At 41.0% G+C, this 16,794-nt stretch overlaps 2 protein-coding genes across 10 annotated transcripts in view; one reads left to right on the top strand and one right to left on the bottom strand.

The window, feature by feature from the left end:
- Nucleotides 1-16,794, bottom strand: part of RIC3 (RIC3 acetylcholine receptor chaperone) — a 63,804-nt gene that overhangs the window by 3,723 nt on the left and 43,287 nt on the right. Inside the window, exon 6 of one of the 3 annotated variants that reach the window (XM_068148056.1) lies at nt 6,672-7,977. The exons of 1 other annotated variant lie outside the window; for it this stretch is intronic. In XM_068148056.1, coding sequence (XP_068004157.1) covers nt 7,970-7,977 — 8 coding nt within the window. In that variant the 3' untranslated portion in view covers nt 6,672-7,969. Of the gene's footprint in view, nt 1-6,671; nt 7,978-14,418; nt 14,692-16,794 lie in introns of those variants that run through there. One more of the 3 variants, XM_068148052.1, reaches the window with a different exon arrangement.
- TUB (TUB bipartite transcription factor) overlaps nt 1-16,794 on the top strand; it is a 135,645-nt gene that overhangs the window by 115,311 nt on the left and 3,540 nt on the right. For 4 of the 7 annotated variants that reach the window (XM_068148042.1, XM_068148043.1, XM_068148047.1 and 1 more), the window contains 7 exons: nt 4,354-4,521; nt 7,909-7,980; nt 8,875-8,996; nt 9,914-10,105; nt 10,669-10,781; nt 12,650-12,764; nt 16,597-16,695. In XM_068148042.1, coding sequence (XP_068004143.1) covers nt 4,354-4,521; nt 7,909-7,980; nt 8,875-8,996; nt 9,914-10,105; nt 10,669-10,781; nt 12,650-12,764; nt 16,597-16,695 — 881 coding nt within the window. The remainder of the gene's footprint in view (nt 1-4,353; nt 4,522-7,908; nt 7,981-8,874; nt 8,997-9,913; nt 10,106-10,668; nt 10,782-12,649; nt 12,765-16,596; nt 16,696-16,794) is intronic. The other 3 variants (XM_068148045.1, XM_068148046.1, XM_068148048.1) reach the window with 1 other exon arrangement.

Below are 16,794 nucleotides of genomic sequence, written 5' to 3'. Positions count from 1 at the left end.
TATAGATTTGTGAAGAAATTAAAAAATACACTGGATAAAAGTGTTTGGTTTGGGCTGTGTGCAATAAAAGAGGCAAAAACAAATCAGGAAGATAAAATGGAACCTTTAAAAAAAATCAGAAAACCATGCAAAGTCAGGAATTAATAGAAAGTGAACTGTGATATGAAAAGTCAGGAAGCATTCTGTGAAAAGTTGATTGTGATTGGCTTTGTGTGTTTTGTTTTGTCTTCTTTTGTTTCCTAGCACTCTTGTGCTTCTAGCATGTAAGTGCATCATAGGAAAACATGCTCTGAAGTGCACTGCTTCACACACTGCCATAGGCATTATGAATGGAGAGTTTCATCACCTGAAATCAGGAATCTGGATGTGTTTAAAATTGCTAGATAAACAACACTTTCCCAGTAGTTTTTCTCTTATGTTGCACATGAAATGTAAATAGTGCGTTGGGTACTCCCTGCCGTCTTTATGAGAGTCAGAAAGCAAACGAGCTGCTCTGGCACACAGCACTTTTCCTGCCAGGATGGCTATTTCATGTTTTGATTTAGTTGGCTTCTTCCGTGTTTCTTTTCTCCCTTTCACGCCTGTCTGTCTGTTTTGATTTGTGCATCCTGTCCCATTTTTATATGAAACAAGCAACTACATTAACACTGGCTGACTAAGAACGCAGCGCCATTTGTTGGATAAGAAGCATCATTTCTCACTACAACACTTCCTTTCTGACGGTAGGAGGGAAGTTCATGCAGAGTGGATTTATCTTGGCAGCCCTACATGTTAAAGAGAAAGGCTAGGAGAAACAGTAAGTGAGTTTTCACCAAGAAAAGTCCTGTTATTTCTAGATCTGACAACCCCTTCAGGTTGTGCTTTGGCAACACATGACCTTGACTGTGAAGAAGTCATTCTGGCCTCCCTAGGATATAGATTTATGAAAGTACAGTTCCTGCCGCAGCTGTCTAGATTGCATTAAAGAGAATGTAGAGCTGGGTGCTCAAGAACTTGTTTTTAGTGACCTGATCTGGTGTTAGCAATAGTCTTTGTATACAGTCATTCTACCAACTAACTATAGGACATATCAAAAAGGTTGGAAACTTCAGCAGAAAGCTGCTGAAGCTGTAGGACAGACAACTGTATGCCATGAAGAGAATTCCTTAACAGCTAGATTGGAAGAGTAAAACAAGGTCTTGACTTCATATCCTTGAAATATATTGTCTTTACTAAATCCAGTGAGACTGAATAGATTTTGGGTTAATTTAGAAGCTGAAATTCCAGACAGGCATATTATGGTATCGTGAAGTGAACAAAAGCTTAGAGTTGTTTCTCACACATCATAAATACCGTTTAGAAGATTTTAGGTGGTGACAGAATACAGGCATTGATAAATAGTAGTTGATAGGATGGAAATGCCAGTGAATGCCAGTTTTCTGTTGCAATTTTTCCATTATCTCTTGTTTTTCATTTCTGGTACCTCAGGGTTAAATCTGAGACATGGCCATGTCAAAGTTTAACAGAAGGCCTTTACTGAAGGGACTGATATTCTGGGGATTGTTTCAGTCTTCTTTTCTCCTCCCTGCCCTCCTTCACAGTTGCCTCATAAAAATTTTGGTTTTTATCTTAGCAAGTATTCAAGGACATCTCTGTCAGGATTTTTTCCTACCTGTATTTTGGGAAAAGATGTAAAAGTGCTGACTGTAGCGATAAAGACTTGCTTTTTGGCACAGCCCACTCAGGTTCTTTGCCTCTTTTGACCCTGTCCTTAAACTGGGAAACTCACAACTACAGACATTAATGATTTGCTTTACTGCACAGCGAACCACCCTTCCAGTTGGTGGGTGGGTGAAAGGGAGTCATTGAGGCAAAGAAAGTGAGAACATAGGTGGAGATCCACCTTGAGTATCCTAATTATGCAATCTTGGAAGTGTTTTCAGCCATTAGGTAGGTGAAGGTAAAGCTCTGTTTCAAACTATGAGTTATATTGCATGATAGAATAAAAGGAGTGTGTATGCATGCTTGCATTTAATACTATTTTGCACATATATGTGTAGCTACAAAGATGTGCATACACCCACAAATATTAAATAGTTCCTGCTGCTTTTACCATGAACCATCCACAGTATTCTAAGGCAGCAGAAGTTCTTTTTTTCCCTCCTCTCTGTATGGCTACATCTTCCGTTGCCTTAAATGGGGTCACCAGTGGAACCATTCATAATGCTTAATCACACACTGTACCAGTGATGCACTCTTTAGAATAGTGAAATTGATTTTTCTTCTCTAAAAGTGTGACCTGCCAGTGTAGCCTTTGTCCTGACACCTAATAATACATGATGTTCCTGACAGCACGGGATGTGAGCGCAGATGTTCCACAAGCATCAGTAAAAAGCAGCCTCAGTGCAATTTCTAACACTGTCAAAGGCATTTCATTTGCTGCAGATCAATGTCTACTCTGAAGAAGAATAATTAAGGTGGTTTGTTTCTTTTGAAATAGGTTCTCAAAATTAGATTTTTGTTGTCCAGAGCTTACTCAGTGGCTAGACAGGTATGCCTGTGGTATGAGCATCTTGTTAGCTCATGGATGCTTGTGAAATTCAGAGTGCTGACGTAAGAATCTAACTTTAGGCAGCCACTTTAATGGTAATGTTTAATATGGTTAAAGCTGTTATAAATACCACAATGGATCTGAGCAGCAACCTGTCTGTTCTAGAGCACCTTTGCTGTAATGCATATCCTGAGATAAAATAAAATGCAATTCTGTTCACTGCCGGATTATGCCTGCAACATAGGAAATTCAGTTGTTCATTCTACAGCACACAGAGCTTCTATCTGAAATTGACATCCTACAAAGACATGAGAAACGTTTCTATGGACTTTAATTAGTCCTTCAAGGTTGGATGGACATACTGTTTATTTGTTGTTGTTACTTTTACTATAAACAAATAAGAATTTACAGAGCTGATGCAGAAGTTGCCAAATAAGATACAGATGAGTCAAGAAATCCTTGTAGTTTTCAGCTCTGTGAATTTAATACTTCTGCATTGTCAGATTGCATCTTGTTAGGTAGTTACACAGCCAGTGCTCTTCCTGTTCCTGAGGGTGTGGACTGCTCCCTTTTCCCCTTCTGCTTCATATTGCAGTGGCAGTGGCAGCAAGCGTGGCAAGGTACCGTTAAGTGTGCTGAATGTATCACCCAGTTGTGTTTTAATGCAAGTTGACAGCTGCTCATAAAGCAGGGTGAAACGGTAATCTTGGAGACTTATTTTTGAGGCCACAGTTTGAAAAAATCCAAATCCCTGCAGCTTCTTCTTACAGGATTTATTTAGGTCTGTTTGGTGTGAGCAGCACAGTATTCTTGTAGTGAGCTAACTCTTTGTAATGCTTGCTAATTCTTCACACTGTTGCTTGCCTGTTAACAAAAATTTCAGAAGAGCAGCACTATGCAGGCTTATGTTGTTTACTGTATCTGCACATGTAAATATTACCATTTGTATTGGTGCAAAAGTGCCTTTTCATACAGTTATTTTTGTAATACATACCAGAACTAAGTTTTAACTAAGAGAGGAAGTACATTTGCAATCTGATGTTTTAACTTGCTTTCCCAAAGAAGCAAATGAAGTTGGCTTGTGATAAGAACACACACCACCCTGCATTTTCATTTTTCTGTCTTCAGATGGCACAGAATCCCAGGATAGCTGAGGCTAGCAGGTGCCTCTGGGCACTGTCTAGTCGCATGCCCCTGTCAAGGGCTGCCCAGGACTGTCCCTGCTCCAGATTTGAACATTTGAGAAGATAGATGTTCCAGGGAATATATATTATCTTCTTTATAGTTTCACACTGATGTTTAACTATATATTAATTTACTAGTTCAGTGAGCACATTTGAGCTTTTTAATGTGGTGCTCTTCCTGCTGTATGCACTGCTGGACCTACTTGAGAATTTTCCAGGTTTCTGAAACTTTGAAGCATCATTTCATAATAGCCATGTTCTTTATTAGGGGATATGGCATAATCTGGGACTCAGGTATATCTGCTTCTGGACCATTTGCTTTGTCCTTGTGGAAGCTGTATCTGTTTTCTTCGTCATTCCTCTGCAGTGAATTCCTTTTCTGTTTAATTTTCAATGTTTCTGGTGCATGGATGGGTGTGCTTTGGGGGTGAGGAGAGCAGCAGTGAAATCCTGATTACCTCTTGGAGAGTCTCAAGTGCAATATGTGGGAAGTAAGATGTTTGCCTTGGAGGCTAGTTCAGGCTTGTTTAGAAATGCTACTGAATGTGAACCTCTGATTCTTAGAAAAGATGGATTTGGGGAGTGAGCAATTCTCTTTTCATTAACTTCTTGACACAGGCTTTTGCTGTTGTCTGACAGGGATTGATGGCCCAGCTGCTTTTCAAGATGATGTTCAGAAGATAGGAAGTCAAGTGCAGATTCTTACTGTTGGGCAGTCTAGCCACGATGAGGATGATGGAGAGAAAATGGCTAGTGGCCAACAACAGCAAAGCAAACAAGACCTTAGAACAGCAATGCAGAAAAAAGGTAAGTCCCTCAGGCTGCCTTCATTTTCTCATTATTTGCTTTATGTGTGTTGCCTCCTTTTCCTATTGTCAGCCCTAGCCTAAGCACACATTGTTACTCTGTGTTTCTTCTCATTAGAGCCTGTTTGGTTTATTCTGTTATCTCAAAAAATTATAATCAAGTTCTCTCTCATCCCAAGGAACAAGAGCTCTCAGGCTCTCAGGGATGTGATTTTCCCATCTGCACTGCAGCACTGCTATTAAGGTACCAGGCAGATGCTAATGCTCACACCCATCTGTTCACATTTTTGTATTGTACAACTCTGGAAATCACTTCCTTCAGGGTTGAATAGAGTATGGAATAGCAACACTCAGGATATTCCTTTTAGTTGTGTTGTCAGTTAAATGTTGTTCATGGTTTTATGATGTGTGCTCATGCTTCAGAGGTGAAAATTACAGCACTATGTATTCTGCAGCATTTCCTATGCATAGATCTCGAATGTTCTGGGTCTTTTTTTTTCTCTCTAGAGGCATGCATGATTTGGGAGATAGAGATTGTGTGTGTACACATTCATGCATCTGTCTCTTCCTTCCTGTACTGTTACTATCTCTCATTAGGCATTAACAGTAGGAAGGAGAGAAAATCCTAAAATCCTCACAAAGCTTTTTCTGAAGGCATTTGCTTTGGAGTTGTTCTTCCTCAGTGTACTGCTTTTGAAGCAAAGATGGCTCAAGCCAAGAGTGCTCTGATGCTTTAAGAATCAACTCTTTGTGTATAAAGAGCAAAATGTAAGTGCAAACTTGACTCACCCAGAATAGACCATTCATACCTAAATGCCCGCCTCTTGTCTGCAGAGCAGTTGTCACTAAGATTCGTTTTCTGGGGGACGTTACTCTGCAGATGTGAGCAACTTCAGCTGAAATGGACAGATTTTCTTCAAGTGTGGTATTTCCTGGGCATTTGAGTCAGAGGGATGTTGGCATGACTAACAGGTTCTGATCTGTGTGGTGATTGTGTTGCCTTAGACTGTGGCTCAGAATATTTAATCATCAGGCACACTACTTACTAAAGCTGATTGACTTTAAACCTATCAACAGATTTCTCAAATTAGGTCAGAACACTCAGATTTTTACTCTGGGGAACCTTTCTATTTTTTGATGGGTTTTCCAGGCTAAGATATATTCTTATTCCCCACATTTATTTATTTTTTTGGTTAGCTTTTTAACAGAAGTAGTGGATGGGCATTTTTTTGTGTGTTTGTTTTGATTTGATTTTGTTTTGCTTTGTCGCTTCATATTCTTAAACATACAATATGACCTTTTTTCACCAGGCCTCAGCATACTCCTTGAGCAGAACAGGCATTGAGGGGAGTATGCTTCAGGTCATGGAGGGGTGGAAGGGTTCTTTTTAGAGAAAGAATGCTGAAGTTTCTTAATTTCATTAACAACAGAGCTACGCTCTATGAGACACTAAGAAAGGTATTAAGACAAGACTGCAACTAGCAACACCACCATAAAATGGTTTTACCATGCATATGTGGTTTGTGAATTCATCCCAGCAGAGAAGGCTTGTTAGAAAGTTTTGAATATCCAGGTGTTTATGGGAAACTTTATGTTGAGCTAAGGCTTTTCCCGGGGGTCCCTACTAGCATGTCCCCCTAGGTCTGAAAAGCATTTAGAATTGCTGTCTCACATCAGTCATTCTCTTGCATGGAACAGGAGCAAAAGCAGAGCACAAGAGCTAAATGTCCCCCTGTCCTAATGGGAAAGGTCAGCTCCCATCAGATTTGTGGAGCGCTGATTCGTGCCCATTCTGCTCTTTGACACTAACTTGGTGGAGAGAAGCCTCTCTCAGCATATGTCTGCTTCCCCAGTGAGCCAAGTTCTGCTAGGAGACAAGAGGTTATAGGCTACCTGAGTGTGAGAAGAATATACCACTTGCAAGAAAATGCCAAATGTTTTCTTTGATTTCTCCATCTGTTGGAAATTGCCATACTAGAAGAATTTTTTTTCCTACAGCAAATATTCAGCCTTTTGATTTCAGAACTCTTAATATGTCAAGTTCCTCTCTAGCAAATGAGTCACAAGGAGAGAAGCAGACTTCCCTAAGTTTTAACACAGAAAACTAACATTTATTCTTCACATTTATCAGTTTGCAATATGGCTCTGGAAAGAAAAATGTGGTGTTAGCTCTTCTTTACCACCTGAAGTTACAAGTGCTTTGAGATTTGGGGAAGGAACAGATTTGATTTCTAGTTCAAAACCAGAACAGGGCTCTCTGAGGGATTCTTCCCCACAGGTCAGGAATGCAGACTTTTCTGAGGCGGGCACAGAATTTTCACCACAAACATGCTGGCGACGACAGTAGAAATAAACTCTGCCTATGAAGCGTGGCTTTATTGCACAACTGCCAGCTGAGGGCCTGGACTGTCTCTGTTGCCCATGCTTAGTTGACTAGAATGTGGTTGTCACTATTAAGAAATAACGTTTGTGATTAATGAGTATGTGATTAATAATGAGTGAGTTCTACAGGCTTTGAAAATATCTGTTGACCTGTGAACTCAGGCCTCCCTTGCATAACCAGATCCTATTGAAAGTTGTTGCTGTCATGCTGTGTGGTTTATGTCCAGAGTGGAGGAACCGAAGAAGTGAATAACAAGACCATTCATGATGCAGCTAAAGGGAATACCAGCATTACATGTGCTTCTGTTTTATACACTTACTCTCACTGCTTTGGTGTTGTTTCATTATCCAGCAATAACATACAAAGTGCTTAAATGCCTTTTTTGGTGTCTTTTTTCTTATGCTGTTCCAAATTTTAACTGAAGAAAAAAACCATTACTGATACTATCTCTAATGTTTAGATTTCCGTACATTATTTTGGTTCAGTCTCTGCCTATGAAAATCTCTCTGCATAACCCTGGAAGTTAGAGAACAGCTTAGAGAGCCCAAGATGATGCTGGGCACAGGGATTTGGGCCATCTGAATACTTTTTTTCAATGTTACTGGGTGAATATTTGTGTGGAATCTATGTATATCTCTTGTGTCTATCAGGTGGTTTATTTTGTGTGTTAGAACTGAGAAGCAGAGCAAAGGACTCCTGTGCAGGGCACGTTCACGTTGTACACAGAAGGGTTTGTGGCACAGCAGCTTAGTGTGGATGATGTTTTCTGAAGCTTCAGCTTTTTGACTTGATTGAAAGTACTAAAAAAGAAGGTGGCAGCAGGTATAAGGTGAATATTTTTTTTTGTGCAGAAAGATAAATATCCAAGACTGAGAATTCAAGCAGCAGCATTATGGCCCCATCCAGTAAACCTTCAGCCCTGTGTGGAGTCCTGTTGGCAAGTTAGGCTTGTTCACTCAGTTAAGGGTTTGCAAAATCAAGCCCATGGATTTTTTCCTTTCCCAGATCCCCATGCAAATACATCCTGGTCCTCTTCCACATCCCAATCCAGTCTTGTCGCCCTGGATCATGTTCCTGGTAAGTACAGAAGGAAAAAGTTAATGGCGCCCATGCTGCTTGGCTCTGGAAATCTCTGCATCCTTCTGCATTGAACTTACTGAGAGTGGAAATTCTGAATCGAGTGTTTTGGTGGGGATTTTGTTGTTTGTTTGGGGTTTTTAGGGAAAAAGTATTATGTAGTTAGCCTCTAATATGTGAAACTTAAGAGTTTGAACCTGCACACAGGATGGCTTCATCTGCATGATACTCCTTGAAAAACTAGGTCTGGCCTGTGTCCCACTATTGATGCTTTCTGCTGCTAGGTTCTATTTGATGTTCAAAGTTGTGTTTCCCTTTGAAATGTCTGAGGTTTGGAAATCTTCTAAAGTCAGAGTTTTAAGTGCTGTAAGGCAGTTCCTTTGGCCTGGGCTGATACTGATTTTACATTAAATAAATATGCATGAGAACATTTCCTTGATGTGAACATTTTTCAGTCTAAGATCTGCTCTTCATCAGATCACAGGGGAACACTTAAAAGTGTGCTGCAGAAGGGCTTGTATTTTAATTGTTAAGGTTTCCAAATGGCTGTGCTGGGTTGTCCACTCAGCTCCAATTTCAGGTTTAGAATTTTGTGTTGTGTTTGAAGCACTCTATTGGATGAAGAAGGTCTGAATTGAATTCCTTACTGGATATTGCTCCTGTATCACTGGGTAATTAGAACCTCTCTGTGGACTGAAACCATGATATTTCTGTTCTCATTTGCTGAAATGTTCTGGCTTTTCAGGGCAGGTACTCTCACCCCCTTGTACACTGCTCTCACAGTGAACTCCCTCACACACACCCTGGCAGCAGTGTCATCAGTGAAGATTTACAGCAAGTATGGGCAGCTTTGATGTGTTAGTATTTCATACAAGTGTGCTGCTTTCTCCTCAGGCATTTCAAGCAGCATGAATTTTGATGAGGAAGAAGATGAGGAGGATGAAGACAGCTCCAGTTCTTCACAGTTAAACAGTAACACCCGGCCTGGTTCTGCCACGAGCAAGAAATCCAATAAGGTAGGGGCTGAGTGCCAGAGAAGGAGCATGCAGGCTGCTATATGCTGTGTGATTTCAGACTGCAGTCAGGATAGGCCTGGCTTTCTAGTTTTGATTTTAATAAGCACTAGAGTATCTCCAAGGTGATTATTGTGGTAGCTCCCAGGGTTCATAGGAGGAAACAAGGAAAATAATGACTTGGAGAAAAGAATAACAAATATTGTCTGAACCTGATTGAAGAAAAAGGTAAACAGTAGGTATTTACCTTTCTGCTTCTTGCAGGTGCTTAGAAGAATCTTTTGTTTCTATTGCCTTTTTCTGAGCATTTCCCCACCCTTTTCTCCCTATTACCATCAAAACATAAACTAAGACTTTGGCTTGTTCAAATATTCTAAATCACAAGGTCTTGTTAAACCAGTTTAATGGTGTCCCACTCTTTTACATACCATACCAACTTCTCGTCTCTGTTGTATCTCTGTCTAGCTTAATCTGTCTCTCCTATTTCTTCTTTTCATCAAAGACCATCACTGTCCATGGGTATGGTCTTTCTGAAAAAAGAAGTGTGGTGAGATGGGAAGGTATGAGCCAGGGTTTGCTTCTTAACGTTACAGCACTCTTCCTGTGCAGCTGCACTGTTCTGCTCTGCCAGATGTGTCCGTTTCTTGAGCATCAGTGGCACAGAGAACTGCTCCCTGGGCCTTCGGCAGCCAAGAGCTTGACCAGCTGGATGGGAAGAGATCCCTAGTATGATAAGGTGCCTCCAGGGCTGCTGAGGGGTCAGAATGGAGAAGACAATATGCCTATTGTTTTACTTTTTTTTTTCAAGTGCAGCTTCTGACTGTGGCAGTTTCACCACCACACTGACAAATGTTATTCCTGTGTGCTTGTAGTCTTGTAAATCAGAATGGGGGAAACCTGACTTTTGCTTTCTGTTTTAGGAAGCAGCCTCAGCCCCCAGCCCTTCCACAAATGAGCCTCTCATAGATGTCGATGATCTGGAGGAATTTGCCATAAGACCTGCCCCACAGGGTGTCACTGTCAAATGCAGAATCACAAGAGACAAGAAGGGAATGGACCGAGGGATGTACCCCACTTATTACCTCCACTTGGAAAGGGAGCATGGTAAAAAGGTCATAAAATAACTTGAATGGCATACCAGTTGCATCTGAATATTTAAAAACACACACACCCAAAACATCTTGCAAATGAAATACAATGTTATATTTGAAACATATTTTCACTTTCACTGAGATCTACCCTTTGGTCTTCCAAAAGCAAAACAACAGTAGCACTTTGTTCTACTGCCTTTCTTCACTCGTCTAAGCTTTGGCCTTAAAGAATCCATGCATGGCACCTTTATGTGACAGTCAGCATCTGGGGCTCTCTGCATCCTCTAGCATTGAAAAGCATCTATTTGCAATTCAACAGAGCAACTTAGAATGAAAAATTCAATAAAATAGGTCAGATTTAATTAATAAAGCTGTAAATAATGGACTCAGTGGTCGAGAAGTCACTTTGCCTTTCCAGATTTTTATCTGGTTTTGCTAAGTCCCAGGAGACCTTCTGTTACTTTGCTAATGATGCTGGAAGATAGAAAAACTGCCTATGGTTTACCTTATATCAAAGCAGGGAGTGGTGTGTGCTAACCCCTTTGGCATTCTCAAATATGGTTTGGTTTTCTGCACTGCTCTAGGTGTTTCTGTTAGCTGGAAGGAAACGAAAGAAGAGTAAAACCTCTAATTACCTCATCTCCATAGATCCAACTGACCTGTCTCGAGGTGGAGAGAGTTTTATTGGTAAACTGAGGTAAACACTGATACATCTAAGAATTTTCTTTATATTATAAACTTCATTTGAAATAAATGAGCCTGTAAGCCACGGTGACTTCATTCATTCGAGGCTTCACTACATCATCTGATAATGGTCTTAAAGCTCACCAGTATCCAATGCATGTTTTCAAAATGTCTCAAGTACTTACAAGATCACATTTTATTAAAGGTAATGCTTAGTTAATACAAATAATATTAAAGAGAGTAATATTTGTTAAAAGTTTATTAGAATGAATGTTTAAAGGCCAGTTTCTCAAGGGTTGAACACAGTTTGTCTTGATGGGCTTTTCAGAAGCGTACAAGTAGATTGTGTCTAGCCCCTATGGATATGAACACCTTAGAAGGGAAGTCCTGTCTGCTACATAGTCTGAAAATCTATTTGGTTTCCCCCATTTCTTCAACTCCTCATTAGAGTTATCTGCAAGTAGTGGAATTCTTTCAGCACCACATGTTTCTTTTGTCTGTCACCCCATCAAACCTCAGTCTGTTGATACCTATGTGGAACCTCTCAATGTGTGTTTAGATTGTCTGTGCCTGAGCAAAGGGGCTGTGCTGCTAATTGCCCTTTGCCTGTGTGGATCTTGCAATGTCATTCACTAGTTATTGCAGTGCAGGCACAGAATCACAGAATTGTCAGGGTTGGAAGGGACCTCAAAGACAGAATGGAATGGAATGGAATGGAATGGAATGGAATGGAATGGAATGGAATGGAATGGAATGGAATGGAATAGAATAGAATTGAATTAACCAGGTTGGAAGAGACCTTTGAGATCATCGAGTCCAACCTATCATCCAACACCATCTCATCAACTAAACCATGGCACCAAGCACCCCATCCAGTCTCTTCCTAAACACCTCCAGTGATGGTGACTCTACCACCTCCCTGGGCAGCCCATTCTAATGGCCAATCACTCTTTCTGTGAAGAACTTCTTCCTAACATCCAACCTAAACCTCCCCTGTGCAGCTTGAGACTGTATCCTCTTGTTCTGGTGCTGGTTGCCTGGGAGAAGAGACCAGCCCCTGCCTGTCTACAACCTCCCTTCAGGTAGTTGTAGAGAGCAATAAGGTCTCCCCTGAGCCTCCTCTTCTCCAGGCTAAGCAACCCCAGCTCCCTCAGCCTCTCCTCATAGGGCTTGTGTTCCAAACCCCTCACCAGCTTTGTTGCCCTTCTCAGGACACATTCCAGCAAGTCAGTATCTTTCCTAAACTGAGAGGCCCAGAACTGGACACAGGACTCAAGGTGTGGCCTAACCAGTGCTGAGTACAGGGATCATCCAGTTCCAACCCTCCTGCCATGGGCAGGGATACCTCACACTAGATCAGGTTGCTCAGAGCCCCATCCAGCCTGGCCTTAAAAACTTCATGTGGGTTTAGTATGTTGTTGAGAGTTGTATTTTGCACTCCTTGGTGTCATCTCCATGTCAGTAATAAAGGCTGATCTCATTTATACCTTTATGAAAATCACTCTCTGTATTCTAATGGAGTTACCAGTCAGGTAAGCAGGCATATAGTTTGCAGAGAGTAGACATGTTTTAAAATCCAAGCAAACAAATGAGCCCCACCTGAGTGTCTCCTGAATTGCTTTCTTGAATTTGGTGGTTTGCAAGATACCATGAGTGTAATCATAAGGAACCTTTAGTATACTCTGCCTTACTGTACCTTTACATTTGTGTTCTGGCCTTTAATCCAGAAGTTGCCATTTAGTTGGGATTAGAATGAACCACTATTTGTACTCTGTATTATTTCTCTTCCCTTTGGGGCTACAAAGCAGTGAAGGATAGATGTCTCAGGCAATGTTAGTGACAAATGGTGATTGGAATTTCCAATTTCTTTTTTTTTGATAGATCAAATCTTATGGGAACTAAGTTTACAGTTTATGACAATGGAGTAAATCCAATGAAAACAACATCAAGCCTGGAGGCGAGTATCCTGCGTCAGGAGCTAGCTGCTATTTGTTATGTAAGTACTGCTCACAGGCAAAACATGCAAGAAAGGCCAATTCACTTGCAGAAATAGCACACTGAATTTCCTTCTCACTTATGATTATGTAAATCAGCATTCATACTTTGATGTAATCACAGAATGGTGGGGTTGGAAGGAACCTCTGAAGATCATCTACTCTAGCTTCACTCTTAAAAGCAGATTTGCCTAGATCAGGTTGCACAAGAATGTGTCCAGGTGGGCTTTGAAAATCTGCAGAGAAGAAGACTCCACAACTTCTCTGGGCAGCCTGGTACAGTGATCCAGCACTCTCCAAGTGAAGAAGGTTTTCCTTATGTTTAAGTGCAACTTCCTGTGTTCTAGTTTGTATATGTTGCCCCTTGTCCTATTACTGGGCATGACTGAAAAGAATTCTACCCCATCCTCTTGACACCTGCCCTTTTGGTCAGAAGGTGTTGGAGTATTTTCACAACTGGGTAGAATGCTTCATAGCCTGGAGATACCACTCAGGGAACCTCCTGAACTGGAAGGAATTGTGCATATGGAATTAATGCACTAAAGTATGAACATTTGTGATGACATTTTGGAGAAGGCCTCTCTGATGCTAAACACAGGTAGCTGAACAGCTAGGCCTCCCAATATAGCCTTGGCCTAAGACAACATTTAACTCCTGAAACAAAAACTGTAATAAACAATCCTTTGAAAGCACCACTATGCCTCTCACTGCTTCCCAGCTCATCTGCTCAAGTACCTGCTTCCACCAGCTCCCTTAGCCTGGCTGCTGGATCATCTCCTCAGGTCTAGTTCATGCAGACAGAAGCTGGTAATGCATCTGTTGTTGACTGAAATAAATATGTTGAGAACTCTCAATGTGGAGCTGACCTTAGGGCAAGTTTCAAGCAACAGCAATGAAGTTAATGCAGGGATAGAGCTCTATCTGGTGCTATGAGGGTTTTTCTTCTCCCACCATGGCTGGCTGGTGTATTAATAACCCTGCAGCAGCACCTAATGGCTGCCTTCAGAATCGCCTGGCAAAGTTACTGCACCATTTGTACCAGGGGTTTCTATGCTGGATGCTTTTATTTCCACAGTAATTCACAATTCAATGGGCATCAGATTCTGCAGGCTGGGAGCTCAGCTGAATATCAGAGGTGTGACTCAGATTTCAGTAAAGCCATAAAACTACTCAGGTCTCCATCACTGGTGGTGTGATCCAGTGCAGGGGGTCCTGTGGTCTGGGCTTTCTACAGAGTGACAGTTTGTACAGAAGATACTAAGGACAAGGCACAGCTGTGTAAATCACATCCAGAAAGGGAAATGGCTGGAAGAAAACTGGGATAGTCAAATTGTGAATCTCTTGGGAGCTGCTGGGATACACACCTTGCTGCTTCTCTTGCGGCAGCTCTTTCCACCATGGCAAATGCTTACAGAAGTTTATGAAAGTGTGTGAGATTTTAGAAGCAGCCCTGGGGAGAAGCTCTCTGTTCCTTCAGTCCATCTTACTGTGACATCTGCTCACAGAACAGCTTACTGGTGGGGCTGGGGCAGAGTGCAGCTTCTAAGCAATGCTGGGCCAAGTCCTCAGCTGATGTAAATCATTGGTGTGCTGGTTGAGTCAACAGGGCTCTGCCAGCTAACACTGACTTTGAGTTCCCATGTAATCCAAGATTGTCAGGGGCACTAAAATAGTGTGAAATCAGAATTTGGCCTACATTCCCCTAGTAATGCCGTGTGTGGTCTGGAATTTACACACATGAAATAGGTCAGGAGGGAAATAAAAGAGAAGCAGGACATAAGGAGAATTCATTTTATTTGGATACAGATAGATTGGATAGGTCTGCTTTCAATTCTAGCTTCTCTTTTGTCCTAAGTGTTTTCCTCATCTGTTCTATATTTGTAGAATTTTGGTTCTGTACCTTGATTGGAGCAAAAGGGTAGCCTTTGCCTATGAAAAGGTTGACATAACTGGTGATTAATGTGATGTGCAGCTAGGAACCATTCCCTCCTCATTGAGCAGAAGTACTGATTTTAGTGTTTCTGAGTAAATCCAAAGAATATAGCCCTGTTTTTTTTCAAAGTGATAACATTGCTTGTTGTGAGGGAAGTGATTCAGCACTGTTACTGAATTTTATCTTGAACTATGTCTTCAACTAGTCAACATCTAAATTAATTGTATACAGCATAATTGCAGCTTGATGAGAAGAAAAGCTTATAAGGCACTACAGAGAAGACCGAACTGAGCAGTAGTTAGTGGGAAATAAGCATAAGCATGAATCTTTTCTTAGAAATCATGCTCTGATGTGCTGATTCTCTCTTATAAAATCTGCTGGCAATCATTTTAGTTTGGAGTCTCACCATAATGCAGATCCAAGTATCCACTTCCAGATGAATTGAAAATATTGGTTTCCTCTGCCAAAGACCATGACTTTAATGATACAAATAAGAGGTGGACTCTTCCCCTTAATGCAGTTGTGAAGCTGCATGAATATACCTGGATTGCTTCAACTCTATTCAGTAAAGTAACTCAATGGAAATTTTCTTGCATGCATTAAGATCTTTAGTGAGTTGTATAAAATCCTCAGATGATTTGGTGCAGTAACCAGAGCTATTTCGAAGGTCTGACGAATGACAAAACTTCTGCATTAGTAAATTTTAGGTGGGTATTTTCAGATGTTACCAATGAGTTGAGATGCATGGGGCTTTTGCTTGCAAAAGCAGAGGTGCTTTAAAATGTTTAATTTGCTATAAAATTAAGACATTTTAATTAAATATATAAAAGCAGAAAGATCTGAATATGTCACTTCTAAATGTCCTGGTGGTAGAGCTACACCAGCTGGAGCTCAAGGGTGTCCAGTTCTTGGCATTTTGTGGTATGTTGCTGGGAATATGCCAGTGGGAACTTCATACCTGAGATGCCTTAGTGTGTCCCCACAGCCCTTCACTGGGGAAAGGCAGAGGGGAAAAAGGTGTGACTGAATAAAAGCAGCACAGCCCATGAGGAGATGGACCTTCAGAGGTGTCACTGTTTCATTTACTGGAGTTAATGCTGAAATAGGCAAAGGGTTTCTACTGAGTGGAAGAAATTGTTACATAAAATGAAGACTTTAGGCATGTTTAGGTTTTAGTGGCTGTGTTTTGAGAGGTCAGTGCAATACTGGAGCACTTTTGTGAGAAGCTGGTCAGCAAGCCGTGAAATCATGTTTAATGGAAGAACTTGTACTTTCCATGGATTTATTTTTGCTGCTTATGTTACTTCTTTACTTTCCCTGCCTTCATAGCTTGAAAATTAACATTCATGCTAATGTGTTTGTTTTTCACCGTGCAAATCTCTAAGCATAACATATCTGAAGACTTTGAAAACCACAGCACTGCTAACAGATGCTCTTACTGGCAGTTTCTCCTTGTTTGCTTTTCTGCTGGCTCTGGAATAAATGGAGTTGGTTCCATCTATTTAATTTTGTCTCTCATCAAAATGTGTGATTGCATTTTATGATTTTTAAATTATAGCTCCTTTATTTTGGGAGCTAGCAGTAGCCAAGCAATCTGGTTAGTTCATATCCTCTTTTTTAACAAAGGGTTTGATTAAAAAAAAATGAAACTGTATTAAGGTTGCTGGCAGCCAGTGCTAGGAGTGTTTTTGGAAACCTCTCTGTTTCCATTTTTCCTGTTGTTGGAGCTTCTAAGACAAAGCTAGAATGTTTGGCAGTGCCAGTGAAGGTAGGAGTTGCAAGAGGTTTTTTTCTGAGTTGACTAACATAATAGGTTCCCTGGGCTGTCACTGTGCCTTTCTGTGGAAGAAATGAACTTCAAAAATACAGGCCATGATCAACTCTTTTCTAAACATTTGTAGGAAACAAACGTCTTGGGGTTTAAAGGACCTCGTAAAATGAGTGTGATCATACCAGGGATGAATATGGACCATGAAAGAGTTTCCATCAGACCACGAAACGTAAGTCACACCATCAGCCAACAAGAAAAATTACAGTATCACAGTATCACTTAGGTTGGAAAGGACCTCGAGGATCATCGAGTCCAACCTATCAACACA

The sequence above is a fragment of the Melanerpes formicivorus genome, unplaced genomic scaffold, assembly GCF_026170545.1.
Source record: "Melanerpes formicivorus ecotype bairdi unplaced genomic scaffold, bMelFor1.0.p_v2 SCAF_16, whole genome shotgun sequence".
Lineage (NCBI taxonomy): Eukaryota > Metazoa > Chordata > Aves > Piciformes > Picidae > Melanerpes > Melanerpes formicivorus.
Note: the sequence above shows the minus strand (reverse complement) of the source record. Positions and strands in the feature narration are given on the sequence as shown.